This window comes from Lissotriton helveticus, chromosome 5_1, assembly GCF_964261635.1.
Source record: "Lissotriton helveticus chromosome 5_1, aLisHel1.1, whole genome shotgun sequence".
NCBI lineage: Eukaryota > Metazoa > Chordata > Amphibia > Caudata > Salamandridae > Lissotriton > Lissotriton helveticus.
In genome coordinates, this window is record NC_136065.1 from 1,096,447,404 (window position 1) to 1,096,474,277 (window position 26,874).

The following is a 26,874-nucleotide window of genomic DNA, read 5'->3' on the forward strand; positions in this document are numbered from 1 at the left end:
TGTTTTCCAATGCATACCAGAATTTACTTCGATACCCTTCTGGTGGATCCTATAATGGTGGAGTGGATTTCAGTCACAGTTCTTTGATAAAAGGCATTGTAACTATGGCAAAGATTGCTGATATCATCAAGATTCCCAAAGATGAAAAGAGAGCGTATGATGGGTGGAATATAACTCGCTATACTCTTAGCCTTACTGACAAGCTCAAGCAACAGAGTTCTGCACCGATTTGGGTACTACCCCAAAGAGGTCATTTGTGCTTGCAAATAAATGGCCAGAATACCAAAACTAAGCTAGAGAGGAGCAACTGTTCCCACACTTATGTCTATACTCCTTCTACACCCGCACCAATAGTGGCATCACAAGGTACATATTTCATCTGTCATGATAAAGCTTATACATGGCTTCCCACACACTTCTCGGGAACATGTAATGTAGCTTTTCTCCTCCCTCCTACATACACCGCTCCTGCTGATTATCACAGAAAGAGAGTTGCTAGAGGAGTAGCAGATTCAGAAGATACAGCAGGGCAAGAAGGAGGGGATTTTCTGAAAGGGTTTCTCCCCTTTTGGGGTCCGATGGCCAATAGCAAAAATATCAGACAGTTGATCCGTGTAGTGGATGCCACAATCAATGTAACTTCTGGAGCATTGAAAAATTTGACTGCTGAGCTTCAGGCGGATCGACTTATGACCTTACAGAATAGAATGGTTTTAGACATAATACTTGCAGATAAAGGAGGAGTTTGCAAATTGATTGGGTCCAGTTGTTGCATTTATATTCCTGACAGCGCCCCTACAGTATACCAAGCCATCTCTAAGCTACATGTCATCTCTGAGCCTATCCACCAAGATACTGGAGATTGGTCTGTGATGGGATGGTTTTGGGGACTACTGTCCACTTGGGGATGGAAAGTGCTAACTTTCGTTGGAATGATTTTAGCACTCGTCTTTTCTTGTTGTCTTTGTCTACAGTGTGGTCCAGCCATTTGTGGACTTTGTGCCACAGTCTGTGTCTCCAAACCAGTAGCACAACAGACAGAACACATTAAGATGATGGTGCAACAACATCTTAGTGACCTCATGACCATTGATATTGACTCAGATTGAAATGGGTTACTTTGTGCTTTGCCTGAGTATGGCAAAAGGAGGGTCTGAGGTTACGTAGTTTTCAGCCTCGCTTCGCTACAGCCGCCATTTTGCATTTAGTCGCCATTTTATGTTGCCTCACTCAGGCAGCACGGCTAACGCGGAAAAATGGTCTTTTTGTCACTTTCAGCTGCTCGATGTTTTTCTCGTCAAGGAACAACCTTTGTCCTTGTGTACGACACTGATGTCAGGGTCCGGCCGAGTAAGCAAAGCAATGTCTAGACTGATTAATCCATGACTTACTCCACTGTTTGGGTCCCACCATTCTTCTCTACCTTATCTTATTTAACTGGCCTTCACTATTCTCTCCGTGTGTTCTCTTGTTACATAGCTCTTCTTTTGAAGCATTCTACGCATGTTTTGCCACCTGCAAATTGAATTACGGGCCCCAGTGTTGATTAACCTGATGGGAGGAGAGCACACGGGGTCTGAAAGGAGGGTGTGTTTTAGATATCCGATAGCTTGTTTTCAAACTATTCCTATTTGTCAGTTTTGTGTATTTGGGAGTTGTCATTGTAAACTTGTGTTGTATAAAAGACTGTGCGCCACAGATTGAAGTGGCAGTCTCTTAAGAACCTACCTGTGTGGTACTTCTTAGATAACTGTGCTTAGCTGCAGCTAATAAAACTACTTTTCTACGCCAAACAGAGTGTCCCGTGTCTCTTTTGGTCGAGGCAGGTGAACTCGGAGATCTTAGGCATGCCCTGCGCCGCTCGACCCATAAGGCCGGGTTCTCCACTACGGATGCTCTGAATATCCTTTATTTACCACTTACCACCTTTATCCGTACCACTTGTATATGCCACGTTTGTTTTTCTCTTTTCCATGTACTTAAAATAAAACAAGAATACAAAAGTTTAGGAAAAAAGTTAATACTATTGACTGAGATACTACACTTGTACTGGTGGATAGAGAATGATACAGTTTGCTTGACACTGATTGTACTGCTGCTGCTGGTCACTCCACTCAGTGGTAGTACTAGCCGCTGTAATTTTGAGTATTCCAAGAAGTTTGTCTTAAAAATCATTAGTAGTATGGGAGTGTTAGTCTCTGATGCCTGTCTAATTTGCAGGCAAGTATGCGTTGTTCAGGGAAGCTGATAGGCTAAGGTGATTGCTGTTTGTAATTGCATAAACGTGCTCACTCAACGGGACACATTCACCGTGAAGTGTTCCCCAAGCACTTCCGAGGAACACTCATACATAAAAACTGCATGCAAAAACCCAGAGTGGGGTAACTTCATTCTATTAGTCCCTAAAAATTAGGCAAAGCAGCATCACACTACCCAGCAGGACTGTCCTTTCGAAAGCTCTGAAATTAAGGCTTGCCGCCAAAAATCTACAATTTATCACAAAACAGCAACTAAACGGAGAGTGGATCCTCACGTGGTTCAAGACCTTTTTTTATAACTGCATTGTTCAAACTTTTTTTTTTAACTGCATTGTTCTAACTTTTTTTTACATGTCAGGTTAAGAACACAACATCATTGCTCTCCATCTTTAAAAGTTTTAACAAGTGTCTGCTGGCACTGAGATGAGTCCCTAATGTTAACTGTCGACTGACATCCATTAGATGGGCGGAGGTGAAAAGTGACTATTTGTTGCAATACAATTGAAGATTGTACCCTCCAAATGAGGAGATACAACCCACACAAAGATGAGAGACTGCATCGGCCATACAATAACACTGATTATGTGCTTTTTTATTTGAGCTCATTGAGTTTTCTTTTGCTTAGTGTGGAGAACATTAATGAGGGAACAAGTGCTGGGGACTCGAAAAAAACAAATGTATGTTCAAATAGTAAAGCAGACTCCTCCAACGAGTAGCTCGTGAGCTACTGGCAGCTCTCTGGCTACCTTTAAGTATCTCTCCTGGGTGCAGCCCAGACTACTCCGTGATAAGCTTTTGCTTGGTTAAAACAAAATATATGTACACCAAAATTAAAAAGCATGTATTCGAAACAATGCATTTTTAGACTTTGGAAGCATTTTGGAGAACAATTGTTGAATTTCCGGAATATACTTGAACCTGCCATTTGAGGCATATAGCATGCAGCGCTAGGAAGACTTGTTACAAATATTACTTTCTTGCATGGGTCATTTAATTTGTGGTTGATATGTATTGCCCATATAGAGGCATTCCACATTGACAAAGCCTATTTTTTATATTGATCCTGGAAACCAAGACCGATGAACTCAGGTGATCACTACAGGCAATCTTGCATATAGTCATCACTAATATAATCTTGTCTGATGTGGTCACTATTAATACTTAAACACTAGTAGCTCAGGATGATTTTAACTGTACATAAGGAGCTCTTACCACAGAAAAGGTTGAAGAACCTTGCTCTAAAGATTGTAATGGTTGTCAGGGACCTATGGGGTAAATTACAAGTATGGTGGATGCCAGCAACCAGTTTCCTGCCTCTCAAAAGCCAGAAGACATGAGCAATCCAGCCCTGTTTCACTTAGGCAGGATGCATAAAAATAATTTTTCTGCAATCTGTTATCACTCGTGTCACTTAATTTCAGCCTAAACAGGTGCATTGGAATTAAGTTTTAATAACGGAGTACAAAATAAATATTTTTTATGCAACCTGCCGAAGTGAAATGGAATTTGAGTTGGCTGACAAACTATGCACCAGGCTGAGGCCTTTGCAAAAGCAGAAAATGGGCCATGCAAGTATATTTTATCATGGGCCCCACACATGGTTGACAGAACTAACTAACCAGCCTACCTGTGACTGATGTCTTGAAAAAACTATGGGTTTGACGTTAACTGCAAGAGGAGGTGGTCATTGGCAACATGCTGGGGGAAGTTATTGGTTTCAGAACTTTATTTGCTGTTTATGCCACACCCACCTACATTGCTGTTCATCAATCTTGGGAAATCCCCAAACGCACATGCCATGAAATACATTAGTCAAAATATGATATTGTTGCCCTCCTCGTGTTTTCTCTGACACTTATTTTCAATTCTCTCTGGTTGATAATAGCTCTCTTCATGCATAATGTAGGGTAACATTTCAGCCTAATCACTGATTAATATAACAACCAAACCAAAAAAACAAGATTCGGGATGAGGTTTTCAATGAAACATGCGGAAACTGCATCTACTATGTGAGTTCCATCAACGCACATCAAATGAGTCCACATGCAGGCATTCCGAATTTAAGGGTAGAGGCTCACCTGGTGCTTGTTACATGCTTCTTCCAAGCTCTACAGGAAACCTTATCAAGCCCCGAGCAGTTCATTTACCCATGTGTACGGCAGGTGCAAACTGTTATAACAGTTGGCATCATTAGATAACATTACGACAGAGCTACAGCACCGTCCTCAATGCCCATTTGTCTAACCCCTGCCTGTCACAGTGAGACAGTGAAAAAGCTGATCATTCTTGATATGACATACAAACCCATTTTGAGAATGAAAACTCTAATGTGCACTTTGCACACGTCTAGAGAAACAACACTGAAACTGAGAAAAGTTGAAGTACTAGAATAGTAAAAGTGTGCTTGGATATGGAGAAATTGCAAGATTAATCAAATAATGAATTTAACATGTTAATTAACAGATTCGTTTATATTTTAACAAAGTTCTTATGAAAATGTAAAGATGAAACTTGGCATTTGTAATGACTTCATTGTAAAGCACCATAGCAATATAGAAAGGGGTGCAATTTATGTATACAATATGCCATATGACTGAAACGTTCAGTATACGTGCCAAACATTAATAAGATCTTATATTTGTAGACATTATTTTATTTTAATGAGTTTTAGGAATAGTTTGCACATAGGGACTTTTGAATTTTGGTAGTAGACCACAGTTAAAGTTGAACATTTCTGTGTAATTATCTCTGACAACCATACAAGTATCCTCATACATCATATGTTGGATTTACTAAATAATAAAAGCTAACTTTAACATGCATTTAATTGCCTTTTTCCTTAGGCTGCATTATTTGATAGCCTGGTGCAATGGACTTTTGCTACGTTTCCTCAAATGTTGCTTTATATGTTCTGTTTATGCAACATTCTTTAAACAAGAAGATACTGTTCAAGTACTTCTTTTTCTGTTACTTGGTGAGACCTGAACCTTTTCACTAAATCCTAGAAGAGAAACAAAGTAAATAAGCTCTTTGTCAACTAACCTCGAAGGATGGAATGGACAGTCGTTTGTCATGAGCAACATGGGAAAATATGTTGGAGTATCAATTTTGTACTAGGTTTGCAATCACAAGACATTCAGTCCATCATATGGTGACAACTGATGTCACAAATGGATGATCTGGAGTATTAAAAGTGACTTTCCTAAGAGGAGGGGTGCTCTTTTGTTTTCAGCCGAGCCGTCTTGTATTTTAGACCCCTTCACGTCCTTGCTTCCAATCTGCCTGACCCCTTCACGTCCTTGCTTCCAATCTGCCTGCCGGACTACATTTATATGCCTCTTGCCTTTTTCACCTGATGATGAACTTGCCTGCTGGGTGATTTGGGGCAGTCTGGTGAGAGATCAACCCTGAACTTTCCTGATTAATGCTCCACTCCCCTTGCCCATGGACCTTTTCCTTAGTAGACTCAAATTTGATTGCTTTGCACATGCCAGGGGAACTCATGTGAACCCTCCTCCTCCCTTTGTTGGTGGTAGGAATTTCTAACTGTAATTCATCCTCTTATGGATTATTTTATTCAGAAACAGATTTACTTTGACTAAATGTGCAGTTTTATGCTGTTAGACTCATGGCAGAGCTTCTTAAAATGTTACTTCTCTGTATTGATTTTGGATCTTTGGTGGTGGAGAAGCGTGGCTCAGTGGTTAGAGGCGGCAGACCCGGAAGCTGAGATCAACCGTGGACCAGGGTTCGGTTCCCTGCCTCGGCGGGTCTCGGGCTCAAAAATTCCACGGACTCGACAATTCTCGCTCTGGTGCCTACTCAACTCACGGGGTCACACTCTGCGACTCTGGGCAATAGCTTGCTTAATCTCCACTACGGCCCCTCGCAGTGGGATGCCTGGCTTTCACCTTGTGGACACCCTGCCGGGGTTTCTCACAGGGGAATACCAGGACGGGTTCCCTAAGCAAGCGCCGGGACGCTTACGGGCAGCCGTGCGCTTTACAAGTCCAATACATTTACATTTACACATACATTACATTTACATCTTTAATACAATAACCACATTTTCATAATTTGTTGGAGTCTTTTTTTGTGTCTTAATGTTATTTCTACAGAAATTGTGCTTGCAATGATCTGATTTCTAAATGCATGATAGAGTCACTTGAATTCTGTGATTGTGCGGCGATTTTTGTATAGTTATAGATGTGCCGCATTTGCCAAAAAATCCATCATACGCTGATTAATCTGCAGATTCTAACTGTTTCTAGCTCAAACAGTTCAGACACTACCAAAACCACTGTGACACTTGTTGCAGTGCAATGGAAGGCCTTCCACAATGGAAGACTGGTCACCTTTTTGTTGGTTATTGCTACATTTGGGTACTACAGAGGTGCAACTAATGCCCAGACAGTGTTAAGTTGAAAAGTGACAAAATGATGAAGTTATACTATCACAAAATGTGGCACATAATTTGCCTTTTCTTGCCGCATAATTTACTGAACCCTACCGCATAATTTAGCCCTTCAAGGCCGCATAATTCAAGGTGCCCTGATCATAGATTATTTTCAGAACATCAGGTTATTTTGTTCTTGTTTTGTGAAACCACAGAAGAGCTCTTGGTTTGTATAAGTTTTGCTTAATTAAACTTCTTTAGGAGGTTGGGTCTTCCAGTTGCAATATTTCAATCTGTAGCGTGGTTCTGAGAGCAGTTTATCTGAACCTGATCACTAATTTGAAAGTTGGCTAACAATTACTGGTCCTTATTGGGGGGCTGACAGTGGGAAATCTTGATTTCTCACCCCTCACTATGACAGAGAAAGGTCAATCTGAGGACCAATGCCTCTGTGGTGAAGCACAGAATTTTAGTGAAGAAACTAAGATTAAGTTAGACAAAACAAAGCGTGTATGGGCCCAGTGCTAGAAAACCCCAAAAGTGCTTCCACTGCAACACCACCAAGAAGACTGTCAACATTCCAATGAACTCCTACCATTAAAGAGGACTACCACACATATTTTATGTCAAGACCAGAGGTTAGATTTGCTGACATACCAATTCCAAATGAGACACAACAGGTAATTCTAGAGTAGAGAAATAACAGCACAATAAATATTTATTTTCAGGTTTCCTATTGCCTGTATATGCATTTCATAGGCAATGAAATAGTTAAAACTTCATGCATAAAGGGGCATTTTGTTTGAGTACTAGTAGGTTACATGCCTCAAAACTTTGAATACCTCACATTGCTTACAGTAGAGAAGAATTATGGTCAGGTTTTCCCGACTTTTGACTGGGGTTTCCAATACTTTACTCGGGGAAATCAAACACTTCTCCATCTAATGTTACACATTAGGGCTGATATGACAATATGTGTAACTTACGCCGATGTCTCTTGCAATCTGCCTGAATGATGCTGAGTGTTGTCTTGTGCAGCTCCTTATCTTGGTCAGTTGTCTAGACAGATCAGAAAGGAAATGTGTATTAAAAACCTTGGCAACTTCTTATACCACATCAGTGCCATTTTATTATGTAAAAACGTAACAGACGTAATAATAAATAGCCCATATTTGTAACTTGTGAACATATCCCCCCTTAAGGTTTCAAGGAGCTGGGAGCAGTCGGGGATTGCCCAGAGTCACATGATGCTGAGCTGAGCTGCTGCCAGCGCCAGGGATCGAACCATGAGCCACTCTCTATCATGGGCAGCCAGAACTTGTGACTATCAGCCAGTCTTGCACACGTTTTACTTCTAGGCACTTTACGTACCTGAAACATTTAAAATTGCATATCTCCGGTTCTACTGATTGGGATCTTGTTGTTTCAGTGTCAAGTAATTTATCAAATTGTACTCCATTTTTCTAAATTGGTGCAGGATTTTTCTTGTGTTGTGTTTTCCCTTTTTTACTTTTTGAAATGATGCCTAAATACTTTACACATTTCCTCTATGTTAAGCCTGACTGCGTTTGAGCCAAGCTACCAGAGGTTAATTTGGATTTTGCTTGTGTTTAACCCGGACTGAGATTGTTGTCTTGCTTGAGTAGTGTTTCACCCCCTTCAACCAGTAACCCAAATTCCGATATATGCTAGTTCACTCACTACTAACTGTCACCTCTCATGGACTCGTGGTATCTTATGACACTGGAATTTACATGGAATATCAAAACTATAAAAATCTGCTGCGTCAATGGCTGAGGTTCCAAAGAGGATAGGAGAGAAACATTTTTGATCCAGTGGCAAACACATGAAGTGCTCAACCTGAATTACAATGCAGCTCTACCAGCCTCTGGACTCCAAGGTTAGCACTCTCTCTTCTAAACCATACTCCTACCGTGCATGCCCATCCAGCATCTCAAATTAACTCCTCTAAAGCTGATAAATAAACAATTCAACCAAAACCTACAGTCACAAATAGTAGATATGGATGTGATTTATTTTGAGTACCTGTTGAGCAGTATTTTCTATAAAGGGACACAGTTTAGCCAGTCACTTTCATCTTTCATATCGAGATGTCACGGGGCAAGAACTCTTGTTTTGATTTCAGTTTTCCTCCTGTGCCACCTTGGAGATATTTAGTCTTCCAGTGAAAGCTCCCACTTCACATCTTCACACCTCATTTCAGAGCTTCACACCTACTTTGTGCGACCTGAATTCCATCAAATATGACCAATTCCTTAGCCACATAGATGAACTTGGGTGCTACACAATGTTTTAAGAGTTTGCTAACGTGAACTGCCTTAGTACTACGAATAAAGGGGCAAGAAATGAGAGGGTACAATACGAGGCATATAATCCCTGTCTCCATCTTTCTCCCCTTTCTTATAAAGTCACAGTGCAGCTTTGAAGGAACTAGGCACTGCTGAGAAACCAAATGTGATGTACAACAAGGTCTGTAAAAGTTTCACATTCGTAGGTAAAGTAAGAAGATGTAGAAATCTTTATCTTGTTTTAAAACGTTGTCATGATAAATAAATAATATAAAGCCCTCCACTGCATAATAGTGAAATACAATAATGATTGCAAAAATTGCAATAAAATATACTTTCCATGGCAAGTTGTTATAAACCAGCTTTTTTGTTACAAAAAGAATGCCCATTTGCTCAGATTCTATGTCAGGACTGGAGGGAAGGATTACGCTGTACTTCCTTCACTTTATTAGACAGCAGCCATTCTTCGAAGAAACACAAAAATACTTAATTTCCCATAACTCTCAGGGAAAAGTCAACAGTTCAACAATATACACTGTCTATCAGATGAGGCCAGGGCCCCTTGATAGTCCCCTGTTGATGTTGCCTCTTCCTCTTTTTTTCCTACTCCAGCAGTCAAGTTAAGTGTCTCAGGCTTCCGGGGCTTTTTTCTGGTTATTCAAAGTGGCATCAGTCCACTAAAAAACCTGAGGCACGCATTCTAACAATTTGTTGGACGTGGTCTACGACTTCTGGGACTACTGTCTAGTGTATCAAATCTTGGTATAAGCGAAACACCTTCCAGGGGTGGTCAAACAGATAGCCAACTGGCACTCACAATACCTCCGCGAGGCGACCCTTTGGCATCTACATCCGAAAGTGTTCCAAGTCCTCAATGAACGATGAGGTCCATTCTCGGTGGACTTCTTTCCATCCCACCTGGACCGTCAACTTCCGAAGTTTTCAGCAGGCGCCCAGATTTGGAAGCAGGAGACATAGACGCTTTCCTCCATGACTGGCAGCCGGAGTGGGGTTATGTTTTCCCGCCATTTGTTATGATCATGCACCTCTTGATTCAGGTAAGATGACAGGGTGTGGACATGGTTCTTGTGACCCCAACCTGGAGGTCACAAGTCTGGTATACAGTTCTTCTGGAACTTTCTTGGGGTTTTCCAATCCTTCTACCCCACTTTGCGGATCTCCTCAAAAGACTCAGAGGGGATTTTCCATCATTTAGTCTTGGAGGGGTCTCTTTCTCTTATGGCATGGATGATTACAGGGAACGATGGAAAGTCCTGGGTCTTTCATGACATGCTGCATCCCTCTTCTCCAAGGCATGGGAGGACAGTACAATTAAACATTATAGGTTAGCATGGGCTCAATGGTTGGGCTGGTATCATGAAAGGCATTTGGATCCCGTGGGGACAGAGGTTGTCCACATTTTGAATTTCCTTGCCTCCTTGGCATCGGAGGGGCTTGCATACTGGTCCATTAATGCATTCAAGTTCACTATTTTGGCAGGCCACTCGAGAATTGTTGGCCTGCCAGTGGTAGAGCACCACTTGGTGCGTAAATTATTGCGAGGAACTTGTGCCTCCCGTCCTCCGGCACTTAGATACTCTGCTTTCTGGGATGTCAACAACGTTCTTAAGGTGGTTTTGTCTTGGCAATCCAACAAATACCTCTCCGGAAAGGACCTGTTAGCCAAGTTAGCCACTGTCCTGTGTCTGGTTTTGTGCCGGCGTGTTTCTGATGTCAGAGCACTGGATCTATCAGGTAGAGTATTTACCTAAGAGGAGGTTACTTTCCATATTTGAAAACGTACAAAATGCAATTCTAGATCAGTGACTTTTCCTTCTTTTTCAGATTCCTCAAAGCTATGTGTGGTAAGGTGTAGAAAGAGTTATGAGTTTATGAGTTTATGATGGCGGACCTCTGCCCCATGGAGAACAATAATTGTTGACAGCCCTGCGAAAATCGTTCACGGCAGCCTCTTCAACTAACATCGCCAGGTCCGATGGGCCACGCAAGACGCCGGCATTGATACCAAAGTATTTGGCTAACTCAACCAGAGGAGCTATGGCTTCATATACTTTCGCTCTCGGAGCCTGCCTGAAGGATATTCTCAATGCAGCGGACTGGTAATCAGTTTCAACCTTTAAGAGGCTCTACTTTAAACCAGAACCGAGAATTACTTTGCCGGTTGTGGATAAGCTTTGAACCAGCATAATCCTCACTTTCTTTCATGACATAAAATGAAACATTTCCTAGCTATCTCAACAGAAATTTTCAATTCTATTAAGGACACGGAGGCAAGGATTAACCAACCCGCTATCATTCCCACCCTATAATATCATGGGATTACTCTAAGGTGGGTAGCCTTATTTTTTACTGGATTGATACATGTTATTGTCTGAACTGGTTTCTGTCAGATATGCTGCAAGGACAGTTTAATTCCAACTTCATACATCTCCACTTATGTTTCTTCTAGGGCTGAAGGGTCGACACAAGATGAATGATATCTATATCCGTCTGCAGTTGCAGGAAGAAGGAGAAAGAGGGAACATCAACAGGGGACTATAAAGAGGCCCTGGGCTTATCTGATTGGACAGTGTATATTGTTGAACTGTTGACTTTTCCCCCAAGAGTTATGGGAAATGAAGTATTTTTGTAGTTCTTCATAAAAATGGCTATTGTTTAATAAAGTGAAGAAAGTACGGAGTAATCCTTGCCTCAGATTCCTTAATAGAATTGAAGCTTTCTGTTGAGATAGCTAGGACATTTTTCATTCTGCATCCAAGGACTTACCTTATGTCACTGCATGTATGACAGTCATTGCAGGTTCAAAAGACTTTGGGCCCGATTAAGAGTTTGGCGGTCCTGAAGTGGGCAGCCACACCTCACTCCAGTACCACCAAATAAGTCCGCCGCCTGCCTGATTCTGATTACAAGTTAACTTGTGGTCTGGTGGACAGTGGCGTAGCGGTCTTGCGGTTGTGCCTTTCCGAGGCTCCAACGGGAGCCTTGGAAAGGCAGTGCCATGGGACCACCACAGGGCGTTCCAGCACAGCATGGACTGTGAAGTCCAAGCCATGCTGGAACTGGGAGTGCATGCACACAGGGAGGCAGAACATGTGCTCCCCTGCATGCTCTGACATGCATTGGGCAAGGGGGGACCTGGGCGGCCCCCTTTGGTTCCTGACCACCAGCAGATGTATGGAGTAAAAACCTCCATGCCAACACTGGCGGTCAGGAAACTCGTAATATGCATGGCAGTGTGGCAGCGGTCCCACCATCCTATTGTGAGGCCCTGACTGCCACGCCACTGCCAGAGATTGCGGTTCCCTGGAGACTGACCCAGTCAAATGGCGGTCTGACCGCCAAAGCTGTGATAGGGCGGTCGGACAGCCAGTGCGGTGGTGGTTGGACCACCACCGCCACAACACTGAGTTTGGCGGTCCACGGACCGCCAAACTCAGAATTAGGCCCTTTGTATCAGGTTGCTTACACAGCGGCCACGTTCACCAACACTGACTATGAACCACTAACAGGCTCACTTAATTTGTTTCAGGGCAAGTTAAATCATTAAAGTTATTCAGATATATCGACCACACAATCTGACATCAAATTTCGAATTGCCTTACATGATAGACGTCATGCTTCTGTGATTTTAGGAAAATTACACCTCTCTTCTGTAGCACACCTATTGCGTCTGTAAAAAGACTGCGAACCTCTTTGGTTGTAGGACAACTTTGATTAACCTAAAACAAAAAAGATAAAACACATACCATGACTAAAAAAATACACATCAAAGCAATTTTCCATTTGAAACTAAATGCAGTTATATGAGTGAATGTCTGAAAAAACTCATTCATTTTTCTTTCTGCCTCGCACACAAAGACAAAAGGCTCGATGTAAGAAAAGGCAGGTCACAAAGGGTGGGTGTAAATTGCACAGTTATTGTGACCTGCTTTTTATTATATGACGCAACCTATGTATTATTAGGTCACACCGCATAAAGCCCAGTCGCAGGATGTTATTGAAAGACCTGCACAATGAATATTAATTAGGCATGTAGCAATTTGTGACCCTCTGTGATTGGCTAGAAACACAGGCATGGTGGAACTTTAAGGAATCTCCCCTGTCTTTCCATTTCTAAAAAGGAAAGTTTTTTTACAGCAGTCATTGTTCTTTACAAAAACGGCAGTGCTGCTTTAATAATAATTGTTTCTCATTTGGGAAATCATGAGATGAAGCAGGCAGTGGTTCCCTGGACCACTGCCTGTTCCTCTACCCAAGGCCACCTGACACTATTCTTAAAGGGGAAGCTACCCTACAGGCATGGCTTCCTCCTTGTGAGTCTGTCACAACCTCCTTTGAGGAGCCAGTCATTTTTTCAATGGTATGAGACTGCGTTGATAAATCTAATTACAATTCGCAATTAAAGGGAATGCCTCTTACATGCCCCAACCTAACTGTGACTCAGAATGAGTCACAAAACCACTTTTGCAATTCAGAAAGGAATTTCCAGATCACAAAAGAGATTTTGGTAATTTTGTGCTTGCTAAACTCTATGATCTTGCAAATTGCATTGTTTGCAAGCGTAAAATTGTTTAAAATAGCTGGCCCATTGACCCTTTTCCCCTCATGATTCACCATTCATGTCCAACAAAAACCACACCTATTATGAAATATCCCTCTCATTCCCCAGTGCTTTACTGCCTTCAACAAATACGTACCCCGTTTCAAAAACTCTACCATATATTCCCACCAAACCTATTTAATACACTTCTAACCTTCTATCCTTAATCATTTCCTATTTATCTTAACTCAATGAAATACTTTAGCCCTCCCCTTGACCAACTAGATGAATCCTGGGCTTTGCTTTCCCCGGGGACTCTGCTGCTTATCGAACCTGAGAAACCAAGGGAACTATTGCAATCAACAGAACAGTCAATGGAAAGCCATCTAATCATTTTCCCTTGGAAGAATTACCAAAGCCAAGTTTCTCCATCAGTGCTGCCTCTCCAGCAAAATACATCACTCACCTCACTACCTGCTATCAAACTGGCCTGGTAAATACGAGAGTGAACATCCAACCCATTCCACATATTCCACCCTTGGCCTGACAGGCCACAGCAATCTCCTGAGCAACCGGCAGAGCAATCAGCTACACTTCTCTGCTCACACTGTTTCCCACCACAACAGACCAAGCACTTGACAGAGCAATCACCAGAAGGCCTTGCAGTCCTCCGGGCAATGCTAAAATCCAGAAAACAGAACACCACAATCCTATCTTTTGAACATTGCAGCCTCACTGAACGGAGGAATCCCTGAAACGACTTAACTCACCAACGTATGCTGAAACCTCCAGTCCTCCACATTAATGAAAGATGCTCAAGCAAAAACAGAATCCAAATTTATAACCAATCATCTAACGCCAAACTTCTTCTTCATCATTGAAACTTGGCTGGGAGAAGATGCCTTATGCAATCCATATGAGATCATTCCGAAGGGTTACCCAAATCTACTCAGAAATTAACAAAGGTGATTGGAAATAGCTGTGGTTTGGAAAAGTCTTTAACAGCCCCCAACATTACACACCACACAACATTGTAGTGAATCTGTATTTGTACCTTGCTTACCTGACCTGACATTCTACAGCGGCGAGTAAAACAAAGGCCCCCTGAGCAATAAAGAATAAACAATTCCTAGAACAGGGTAAATTCATGTGTGTAAGTATATATCTAGGCAATTGTAATCGCTTGTCTCAAGAAAAGAATTAAAGGCTAAAGACGATTCTCAAAAATATAGTACTATAATTTTATTGACATGACATCAGTGCATAAAACTTATTAAAAACAATCGTTTAATAAAACCAAAACAAAGATTAAAAATGACCCTAATAGGGACATACAATACATATACAACAAAATGTGCAGGAAACAATAATAAATGAATAAAAAACACAATGTGTAAAATGTGGCACAATAAGATACATTATTGTGCCACATTTTACACATTGTGTTTTTTATTAATTTATTATTGTTTCCTGCACATTTTGTTGTATATGTATTGTATGTCCGTATTAGGGTCATTTTTAATCTTTGTTTTGGTTTTATTAAACGATTGTTTTTAATAAGTTTTATGCACTGATGTCATGTCAATAAAATTGTAGTACTATATTTTTGAGAATGGTCTTTAGCCTTTAATTCTTTTCTTGAGACAAGCGATTACAATTGCCTAGATATATACTTACACACCTGACATTCTACAACTCCTTCCTGCTCATCTACAGACCACCTCCACACAGCAATGCTTTACAAGATGTTCTCCTGAATTTTATTTCAGACATGTTAATGAAAGACACAGATCTATTCCACTTGAGTGATCTTAACAACTAGTTCAACAACCTTGAACAACATCACACCTATTCCTCTTGGGTGAATTTAACACCAGGTTCTTCAAGTCTGAATTGCACTACACCACATCACTCATCTCTAACTTTGATGGTTATAGCTTGGCAATGGGTGGATGGACAATTACCAGCTTTACAACTGTTGTGTGGCCTCAAGTTTTTTTAAATGACTTTGGTCATTGGATAATGCAATAATTTGGGCTGTTATGAATGCTTGTAAGGGGCGAACATTAATACCCAAGTATATGCCACGGCTGCATATTGTGCTTAGAGATATTTACTTTGCAAAGTGGCTACTAATGGTGTCACAGCAGCTGTTGCTCAGACTGCTTTAGCTTCCTTAGTACCTTTGGATGACATAACAGGAACTAAAACAGGTCACATTTATAATTGTACATTGGGTTGAAGGCAGACTCTTGATGCCATGGTCCCATTGCAGAATGTATAAGTCCATTGAGCATCATTGCCATGCCAGTTTCCACTATGCATCAAAATATAAAGCAACACAATCAGACCTGTTTTTACATTGCTCCGCTATGAAAAGTACAATCGCCAGGAAAGTATTCATACAGGCCCAGAGTGTAAAAGGCATTATTTGGCCAGTATCCACTTTGCCTCAGTATGCAAAGATCAAAAGTGAAGTCAGTGCTTCTTTACGTAACCAACCACAGCTAGGTGAGTTTGTGACGCTTGCGGCCAAACTTCTCAGGGGAGTATGTTTGTCTGTTCCTCCTTAACCAAAATATTCTTCTCGTTGTGATGTTTCCACTGTCCTTAGGCTTCTTTAATCCTGGCCCGACAATTCTCTGCTGTCCAGAAAACAACTATCTGCAAAAGTGACGCTCTTACTGTGCCCTGTCTCCTGCAAATGGTTCATAGCTGTTTGAGCATTTGATCCCGCAGATAGTTCCTTTACTCATAAAGGCGTTTCTTCCCTGATTTCCAAGTGAACTAAATATGCAACCAGACAGGTGGCATGTCTGGCTCTTCCAGCGGACAGAAAATTCTGTGTGGTCCAATGCATACAGGAATGACTTCCTCTTTAAGAAACTCCCCTTCTGGTCCACGATTAATTTCTGTGTTACAATCTCATGTCCCAGTGTCTTGCCCCACATTAGCACACTGGTTAGTATGGATTATTTCTGAAGCAGGAATAAACACTTCTACCTTTGGTGCTCACTCTGTCTGAGGAGCCATGACTTCAAAGTCTTTTGAAGTAGGAGCTCGCTTGGTAGAAGCTATCTGCATGGTGGATTATTCGTCAGAATCCATGTTTAAAGAATTCTATCATAAACCGGTAAGTAATTCCTTTTCTATGGAGGTTGAAAAACTTTAAACTTGCATAATCTGAAGCCTCAGACACTGACATAGAAACAAACATTTTCTAACATTCATGAACAACAATTGTCAATTATATTAAGGACATGGAGGCGAAGATTATCCCACCTGGTAATTCTATACTTGAACAATTATGATTCTGTTTAGACTGATGATGTTGTTGGTCCATGTTATTACCAGGAAAGTGTACTAATTTGACCCACACGGTCATAGTAAAGAAATGTAGTTCTTTTCTTTACAGTTTCAGATCAATAGCAAGAATTTCTACTGTGAGTTTCATTGCCCAAGAAAAGTTTTGCTAGCAGCAGAAGAGGCGGATTTAATACTGTTCAGCCGGTTTATAAGGTGACATGACTGCTGATTGGCTATTGGACATTCTGTTATGACATATGTGGTTATGGTAGAACTCTGGGATCTGTCGTTTTTGTTTACTTCTCTATGTTTCTGTATGTTCATATGGCTGCTGTTAAAAATAAAACAAGGAGGAGAATGCATAATCTTTGCTCAGTGAGCTTAATAAGATTTGAAAATTCTTGTTCAAGAATGTTAGAAAAGTTTTGATTACTTGGTCATTAAGGAGGATACATAGAACCTCAGTTGCCTCATATGAGGAAATAAGAACTAGAAATCACAAAATGGTGAATTAGTAGTGCTTACTATGAAGTTGCTTCTGTGAAGTAGTTAACCTCTGGAATATATGTGCAGAACTGTGCATGGCGTGGTACAAACATAAAATGTAGCAAAACTAAATAATCACACACTCTCTGGCCATGCATTATAAAAAGAGATAAGAGATACAGTGAGCATTATGTTGTCAGTTGGAACCATCATTCTGACGGTCAGGTCCCTTTTCATGGTAGAGCCTTGCTGGAATTCGCAACCAACTGCAGTCCCATTTGATAAGAGCTCTGCCGAAAGACTGGACTCTAACTGGAGTATTATGAAAAGGTTTTCTAGTTCTGAGCGAGCATGGGGTCTTTACTGCTACTGGATACCTTTCAACTCGCTCCTTCTCCCAAGGAGCATAGGTTGAGTCAGCTGCCTTATAAGTTACAGGTATGTACTCTTTTTGACCTAAGTTTATTGCTTATCTTGTGTATATGATGCCTAAGAATAGGCTACAACAGTACATTTTATGGTTTATAGATTGTGCCCCTTGAGAGGCACTGAGCTCGAACAATTGAAGATTGTTCTTGGCAGCTAGCGCTATAACCCTAGTGGCAAGTACAGCCTGATCTGTTGGGTGAACCACACTGTGCGGAAAAAAAACACGGGCAACCTTTGCAAATAAACACACATGGAAAACCTCAATACATTCAAGATTATTTAAAATGTGTACACTTTTAACAAGACAACCACAGATATGTTATGTGAATACTGATAAAATAACAGCCTAAAAAATTACAAAATTGCATTCACACTAACAGGGACCATCTATTCCAATTGTACGATGACCAATCCATGGTGGGGCATATGTGGTATTGCAAACTAACTACTAAAAACATATATTAGTCTAATGAAGTTATCACCTTTAAAAGACAGATTGGTATATTTTTCTCTTTAAGCATTTCTATTAATACAGATAATTATCGCTGGTTCTAATTTGTTCTCCAAAATATTGTAGCACTAAATTATTATTCTTAAGCCCTCATGTTTGGGATCCAGAGCTTTATGTGAATCTCAAAAGATGACGGCCCCGTAATAGAGAAAAAACAAGTTAAATCAAACTTTTCCAGACAAGGTTCAAAGTCAAACCATCAAGGTTTATTAAAATGTAGAATCATCATAGAAGGCAAAAGGGTAATCGGGTTAGTCAATTTAAAAATTAATAATTGGCAAGAGGATAACATAAGTCAACCTGCAAAAAATATTCTAAGGATAGAGTCAATAATGAAGTGTGACTACAAAGAGAGCAAGTGCAAAACAACAGTTGATGGACAGAAGGCAGAACAATGTCATACATTCACCCCAGTACAGATATCTGGGCCTAAATCCATCGTTTTTAGCTCACTATGCCATTCCACGTTTGAACCCAGCCATATGCAAATCAGTCTTGACCCTGTGCCTCAAAGGAACAGTCCAGCCCGAACTGCCAAGCCAGGTCCTCCCTGGACTGGAAACAAGCATCCTAGGACTGGTTTCGGGGTTTCACCCCTCTTCAGCCAGGAAACTCTGGTCATTTGATAGGTCATTTCTCACATCGACAGAAGATATAGAATTCCTTCAATCCGAGACTCGTGAATTCTTTACTTTTAATAGGGATTCAGCCCCAGTAGGTATAGTATGGGACGCTTTCAAATGTTCTCTTAGAGGAACAATTAAAAATAGGGTAGCTCACAGAAGAAGGCAGTATAGGGAAGAAATTTCTTCTATTGAGAACAGTATGTCAGATATCCAGTCCTGTATAGACACTGACCGATCTCTAGACAATCACAACCTAGCCCTAAAACTATCAGAGCTCAATGTGCTTAAGAATAACTTGTCCTCTCTAATGGAGAAACGAGTATTGCAAAAATGGGAGACAAGCAAACTCTCTCATTTCCAGTATGGTGAGGGAGCGGGAAGGTTGTTGGCCTGGAAAGTTAAATCAGACCGGGTTCGGAATATTATTGCCTCAGTAACTTCGGATAAGGGTACCTTCACCAGTGACGCAGAAATTAGAGAGACCTTTAAATCATTCTTTCAGTCAATATATCGGGAAAATCTTAATATCAATACCAATGATATTAACAACTGGTTCGAGGGTATTTCCCTTCCCTCTCTATCAATAGAGCAGAGCAAATTTTTGGAAGCGGAAATAAGTCTTGTCGAGGTAGAACAGGCCATAAAAGGTTCTAAAGGGGGAAAGGCGGCAGGGACCGACGGGTTGCCGAGTGAGGTATACAAACACTTGATCATAGAGATAACCCCAATTTTAACAGTTTTGTTTAACCAAATATTGAGGGAAGGGGTAGCACCGCCAGCCTCCTGGGATAAAGCCACTATAACGCTTATTCTAAAGCCAGGGAAGCCCCCATCTGATTGTGGCTCATATCGGCCTATCTCAATCTTAAATGCCGACTATAAAATCTTTGCCACTATATTAGCCAAGCGGCTTGGCCAGGTTGCCCCTAATATACTTCATTTGAACCAAAAAGGGTTTATAAAAGGGAGACAACTAAATGAGCTTACATACGAGTTAATTGGATCTATCGATGTGGCGATAAAGGAGACTCTCCCTTTGTCTGTTCTGACGTTGGACGCCACCAAGGCCTTCGACAGGGTAAATTGGTTGTACCTGTCGGAGGCCTTGAGGGGGTTCAACGTTGGCGAGAGATTACGAAGGGCAATTGATCTGTTATATAGAAGTCCTTCTGCTTCAATCTTGATCAATGGGGGCCTTACAGCGCCATTTGATATAACCAGAGGAACCCGGCAGGGTTGTCCCTTGTCTCCTCTCCTTTTTGATTTATACATAGAACCTTTTGCACAAACATTAAGAGACAGCACACTTATTAAACCTTTTATTTTTGGTGAGTGGGAAAAAAAGGTGGCACTCTACGCCGACGACATAATGATTTTCACGTCAGACATTAATACAGCCTATCCAGAAGCGATAGATCTTGCTCTTAAATTTGGGAAAGTTTCTGGATACGAAGTCAATGCTTCTAAGACGGAATCCATGACATGGAACGCAGTCTTGGATACGGATAACGAGTCAGCTAGACCTCAATTACGTTACTTAGGGGTAAATATAGTTAAAGACATTGATCGTATCGCTTCATTAAACTTTTCCACAATAGCAGCACAGTGTCGTAAAAACATGAGGGATTGGTCGCATCTTCCACTTACCATCCTAGGCAAAGTTAATCTAGTAAAAATGTGTATCTTACCTAAGGTTTCCTTTTTATTTAACTCAATCCCACTCTTTTTTGATCCTAAATTAATCTCTAAACTACAAAGTGCGATTTCAACTTTCATTTGGAACAGTAAAAACCCAAGAATATCTTGGAAGAAAATACGACGCCGCAGAGAGAAGGGAGGGCTAGCGGGACCAGATCTTCAGATCTACGCATGGGCTTTTCAGCTCTCACACACTCGTATGTTGCTAAAAGTGCCAGCAGCAACAGGGGTAGGCCAAATGTTCTCTATGTTATTAAACTCAGAGGGTATCGGACAGAGCAGCTTCTTGCTTAAATTTGGAGACCCAAAATTTAAAAAATAAATAAAACTAAAGACCTTAAAGGGGATAGCTACTACATGGTACAGAATGAGGCAGGCAATTAAACTAGGTTATTATTCAGAGAGAACTCCAATATGGGATTTACCATCTCCCCCAGCTTGGGCAGAAGACACTTTGACCCAACCATTAAGAGTAGCAGGCATTAACACCTGGGGTGATTTGTTCATGGACGGTATACTACTGCCTTGGGACTACCTAATAAATAAGGTGGGGCCAAATTTGTCCAGATTTAAATTTATACAAATTTCAAGCTGGTCCCAAGCATATAATACACAGACATCCCGAAATAGCAGATTACCTATTGGAGCCATCAGCGATTTAGTAACGCGTCTGCTAGACAGCCCCCCTGCAAAAAAAGAAGTTTCTTTGTGGTACAAGAAGATAATGGAGGAAATAGATGGTAACTTTTGCCTCCCAGTAACACTATGGGCCGACGCATTGCCGGATGTTGACTTGGAGGAGCTTTGGTTAGCTTCATGTGAAGCACTGTGGGACCTGGTGAAGCCAGCATGGCTGCGTCGTAATCACATCTTCACTATTCACAGGGCCTATTACTCTCCTTTGAGACTGTCAAAATTTTCATCGACAGGCCCGGTTTTGTGCCCAAGATGTCAGATGGTAGATGCATCTGATATTCATATGTTTTATGAATGCCCAGAAATTACATCATACTGGGAGTCAATAGGAAACGATCTATCCCTGGCCTTGGGTTCTCATCTTTCTATAGATCTTGCTCTTGTCATTTTTGGCCTGAAGAACAAAGTACGGAACGCAGCTTCAAACCTCATTTTTTACTCCATCTTGGCAGCCCGGAGAGAAATCTGTAGACATTGGAAGGATGCCCAGCCTCCTACAAATCAAGAATGGCGAACCTCGGTGCTTCAGATCTCTAAATTAGATCTAGCTAGAGGTGGAAATACAAGTCGAAGGGCTTTTTGGTTACAGTTGGCACGGTCATATTGAGCCTGGGTTTTTTTTTTCTTTTTTTCTTTTTTTCCCCAGGAGTCCTATGATTAATGCGAGCATTTCCAGCCATTGTTTTTAATAAGGAACAATTGGGGCTACGGTGTCACGGGCACTATCTTCCAACGAATGGCCCTATATGGGAATTCCAGGTCTGTGTGAATGTACTGATGGGATTTGGTCTATACTCCCCCCCAATTAAGATTTCCCTCCCAGCTTACGCTGAGACGGTATTGTAGCACAGCCGGTTCTTCCTATCTCTGTGGCATATTCCTGATTGGATAGATTGGAGCTATGCACGCAAATGAGGAAAAAAAAAAAAAAAAAAATAGCATCCTAGGACTGGTTTCGGGGTTTCACCCCTCTTCAGCCAGGATAGCTTGATTCCAGTGGCATGGAGAGCACGGGACCCAGGTCTAGGCATACCCGTGCCACTCGGGGTGACAAATGCAAAAAAGTGTGTGTCTTTTACAAAGAGAGCAAGGAAATGCCTAGCAAAACCCCCAAAACATCATGTTATATACCTTTTCAAACAGAGAAAGCATACTGTCCAAATAGTTTGAAATAAATGATATATCACAATAACCAATGCTAAAACAGAAAACACATTGCATGGAAAATGACTTTTGCTTTAGAATTAATAAATAATTCTGTTTTATGCCATACAGTAAAAAACAAAAGCACATTTAAATTATATATATATATTGTGGAAGGCTAGCAGAAGCCGAAACGCGTAGGCCGTCCTAATCAATGCATGTTATTTTGCATATGGTGTGTAAATAAAGAACTTTTGTAAAATTTTACCTGTTTGCTGTGCCGTGACTTCCATCGTGAAGGACGAAGTGAGGAGAATCTAAGAAATATATCATATATATATATATATATATATATATGTGTATATATATATATATATATATATATATATATATATATATCCTCTGCTAGAAAGAGGAATTGGACTTATAAAGATGGCTCTACTCTTTCTCCCAGGACATCAGGAACTCAAAGAAGGATACGTTTTAAAGATGCAACAAAAACAGAACTGTAAAACTACTTGAATTAGAAGTATTTTTCAAAATGTTGAAGGACACTTTTGTAACTAGAGCTGCACAGAGAAATGAGAAATCCGTTTCATTTAAAAATTTTAAAATGTAAAGTACAATAAACAGAAGTGAATTTGAGGTCTAGTCATGTCAACTTAAGCTTTGGTATGTTAACTACAGTTCAACGATCTAATTTATGACCTACTCATGTTAACTAAACAAATTTTCTTAAATTCTACATGCAATTTGACCAAAGCAGCGGACCATGAAGACCGCACCTGACCTGTGTTCCAAAAGTACAATTCACCCAACAATTAAGAGTATGAGCTCACACTACAAGCACCTGTTGCCAAGGTGCATTTTCTTTACCAACATAGGTTATAAACAACAATATAGAGAGTAGAAGATAAAGGGAAGGAAACAGCCCATTCAAACGAGTAAACTTTGTGCGGTTCTTGTCGTTATTTTCTTTCCTTAAAAGAATCACGCATATGCAGTGAAGACAGCCAATGTGTTTCATCCATAGCAGTGGTCTTCTTCAGGGCAATTATGGTCTTAGATGATTACTCAACCAGATAGATGCGTCGCCATGTGGTATTCAAAAATAATATACTTAATCAATATTCACAGTCCGTATGAATCACGAACAGTGTCTTTCCTTGTGGTCCAGGTTTCTATTCCTATAGTGGATATGTCAAGCAACAATGATCCCCAAGTGGGGCGATAGTAACAAGGAAAGATCATGCCACTAAGCCCTAATGGGCAATACAATTGGTGCTAAAAGCCGCTCAGCCAGTCCACTTCGCCAACAGCAAGGCACATAGATGGGTTGGCTATCTTCGCTGCATATGTGTAATGCTTTTAAAGAAAGAAAATAGAGAAAAGAGCCGCACAAAGTTAACTTGTTTGATTGGGGTGTGTTCTTTGGGTCACTGATGTGGTGCACCTCTCTGCTCTATATTATCAATTTGACATTATAGTAAAGTATTTTCAACCTAATCTCGCACTTTAGAAGTCACTTTTTAAACGTGGAAAAAGTATTCAGCAAAATCAGTTTGCTGGATCCCTTAATTTTTAAACTGAAAAAAACTTGCAGTGGAAAGCTTTATGAAATATGGCCCTATCCATTTGCTTAATACCTTATCACATAATGAGGCAAATGCTGCAAGTTGTATTTAGTTCTATTTTTCCCCTGTGGAAATAAAACTTGTGGAGCCTAACTTAGAGCCCATCAGCCAGAAATTCTGATTATGTCAGGAGCAGATTTGCCTCTTCTGCAATAGCAGGGGTGGAAAATCTGCCCAATTAAGGGAGCTATTCAGCAACATTACTTTACACATGAGTAGATCTACACTTGTACAGTTACTCTTATACTTTTGAGAAACTTTACTACTTTAGGATATTCACGAGTTCAAAGTTACTCAAAAGAGAAGGCTTACATGTATGTCCTCACCAAGTGAAATAGAGGATGTAGTCAGTAAAAACATCAAACATGATTGTAAAATTACCACTAGTAGTGATTTTGCAATCGTATTTTATGTTCTGCACACTTGGACGAGACCTCCACAATTAAGGCGGAGATCTACTTGTGGTAAAGAGGGAAATAAATAAAAGTTTATTAAAGTCTAAAAAAATACTTGAATGTTGTTGCATGTTAAATGCTCAAGTTAAATAATTGTATGTATGTTTTTAAAAGTAGTTTTTAAAAAACAAGTTACCTGTCTATTAACTACATTTTAAATGTAATTTGTAACTAATTTAAATATAGTCAATTAAATAAAAAATATTTTTAAAAGGTTTGTTTTATATTAAAATCAACTAAAGTGTTTTTATTTATCATATACTAAAAGTTACAATTAAAATTTACGTTAAAAAAATTGAAGTTACATTTATTTTTAATTTAAAAAAGATGACTGTTATATAAAAAATAAATTTTAATTTATTTATAATGTATACTTTTTTAACATTAAAATAATGTTTTAACAAAATCAAAATGTGTTTATTTATTCTTAACATTATTTCCAATGGGGTTTTATTTTAAGTCTCCTTCTCCAATATTTTCTCTCCAGGTTGTTGTATGTTCAGTGGTTGGCCATGTGGAGTGCCGGACTTAATCCAGCTTTGAGCTGGGGGACATTTACTACTGTTGTGGGTCCTCTCTGGCTGCAGATATTATTGAAGGAGAGTTTGTGAATGAGAACGGGCTTACTATTTTGTGAGTAGGTGTCTGTCCCTCCGGACTCCCTTCTTCGCCTCTCTTTACACATCCTTAGTCATCCCTAAACCCCTTCTCTTTAGTAATATTTCCTTTTTTCCAGCCATTCCCTGTCCCTCACACATTTACTACTGAAACAAATATGTGTGTGTAGATCTCTCCAGCCGGGCGGTGTTCTCCATACATAAAAGGTAAGGGAGGTGAAGGCGCTGATCTCTGCATGCAGGTTTTTGAATAGCATTTTGTAGTACTTTATTGTACTATTGTAGTACGTCTAATGTACTACAAAATGCAGTTTGTGAATAGGCCCCTGTGGGCTTTGTACCATCGCTTTGTAGTATAGGTAAATCCAGTGGTGTAGTTGCAGCTAAAATGACAAAGATTGTCACAAAAAATCCACTAGTGGAATGTTTTGCAATGAATATTGCTCATGGCGGAATTTTTAGTCAATTGTGTAGGCACTTGAATTTGTAGCTCTAATGTGAGGTAGGATCTTCATAATACTTTGGTGTTTAGGTCTTGCCTAGGCAGTGCGCATGCACTGCTCTAGGAGAGACCTTTAGAAATCGGTCTGCTCCTTTTCAAGTACACTCGTGTTTGTGGTGCCATCCACCTTGCGGGAGCGAGCAACGCGCGTGCTTGCATTTCCCTGCTCGCGGTCCCTTTCACTTTCTGGCCGTTTGAAGCAGTGGCGCGCGCAGGGGCCATCTTTTCTTTACTAATGAGCTTTCACGCGGGCGCTTGTTACTGTTTATGTTTCGTGTTTAGATACAGATACATTCACCGAGGTGCCAGTCGTTGATTACCCTACATTGCTTCTAATTTCACAATTTGAATTATTCTGCACATTTAAGACTACATGTACAATTACTACTACTGTTTGGGCTTCTCACCACCCTTTGCGTACCTTAAGTGAATACTGAGTGATTTGTAACTGCCTCCTATAGATTATATTCGCACTGCCTTAATGCAACCTTTGGCCACCAAAATGCAGCGACGCACAGGAGCACAGGCAGTCTAGCGTGCAAAGACCGTAGAATAAGAACCCGTGCTCTAGTGATGCACGAGAAAGGTCTGCTAAGAACATAAAGATTGGATCTTTATGGGGCTTTGGGAATAAAGCTGGGTTCACTCAAACACTCCACTTCAACCCTCTCAAAGGGTATGAGTTTATAGAGGATGCAATTCAGAACGTTCCTTATAATAAAATGTTTTTGCCTTGAACACTTCGCCAATCCTTCTTCCAAGTAAATCTTTTAATGAGTAAAACCAAGTTCTGAGCTCACCTGTTGGAGAATTACATTGCCTTAGTTTGGTCAGACAGAAGCAACAATTGATAACAACATGGCACAGCCTTCTTACCTTCTAGGCGAGCCTTGTTGATTCTTAGCAGTTCTCCGTTTAATTACTTTCAACGAGTATTTTCTGTACTCCCTCTCCAACAATACGAACATCTTCATTTTGAAGCATGTTCCTTAACACACCTGAACCCTACGGGCTAGATTTTCTTAAGTACTCTCCCTTAACCAACTTTTAGTTTCAGAGTCTACACTTACATTTCGGCAGAGGGAGAAAACTGTGAGCCTTGGAGGGCATTGTAGTGTGTGTTAGATACTGCTCAAAGAAACATGATCATATAGGGGATGCAACAGAAAACAAAAAGGTAGAAATCAGGAGTTTAAAATTCTACTTTGAAAAGCCTTTGGCCAAACCTACTTGCTAACAGAAAATTA

The 26,874-nt window shown here is 40.5% G+C and overlaps 1 protein-coding gene across 10 annotated transcripts in view; it reads right to left on the reverse strand.

Annotated features, from left to right (window-relative positions):
* Nucleotides 1–26,874, reverse strand: part of STN1 (STN1 subunit of CST complex) — a 508,555-nt gene that overhangs the window by 108,091 nt on the left and 373,590 nt on the right. For all 10 annotated transcript variants that reach the window (XM_078643719.1, XM_078643715.1, XM_078643710.1 and 7 more), the window contains 2 exons: nucleotides 12,587–12,703; nucleotides 7,641–7,713 (listed from right to left, as the gene is read on the reverse strand). In XM_078643719.1, coding sequence (XP_078499845.1) covers nucleotides 7,641–7,713; nucleotides 12,587–12,703 — 190 coding nt within the window. The remainder of the gene's footprint in view (nucleotides 1–7,640; nucleotides 7,714–12,586; nucleotides 12,704–26,874) is intronic.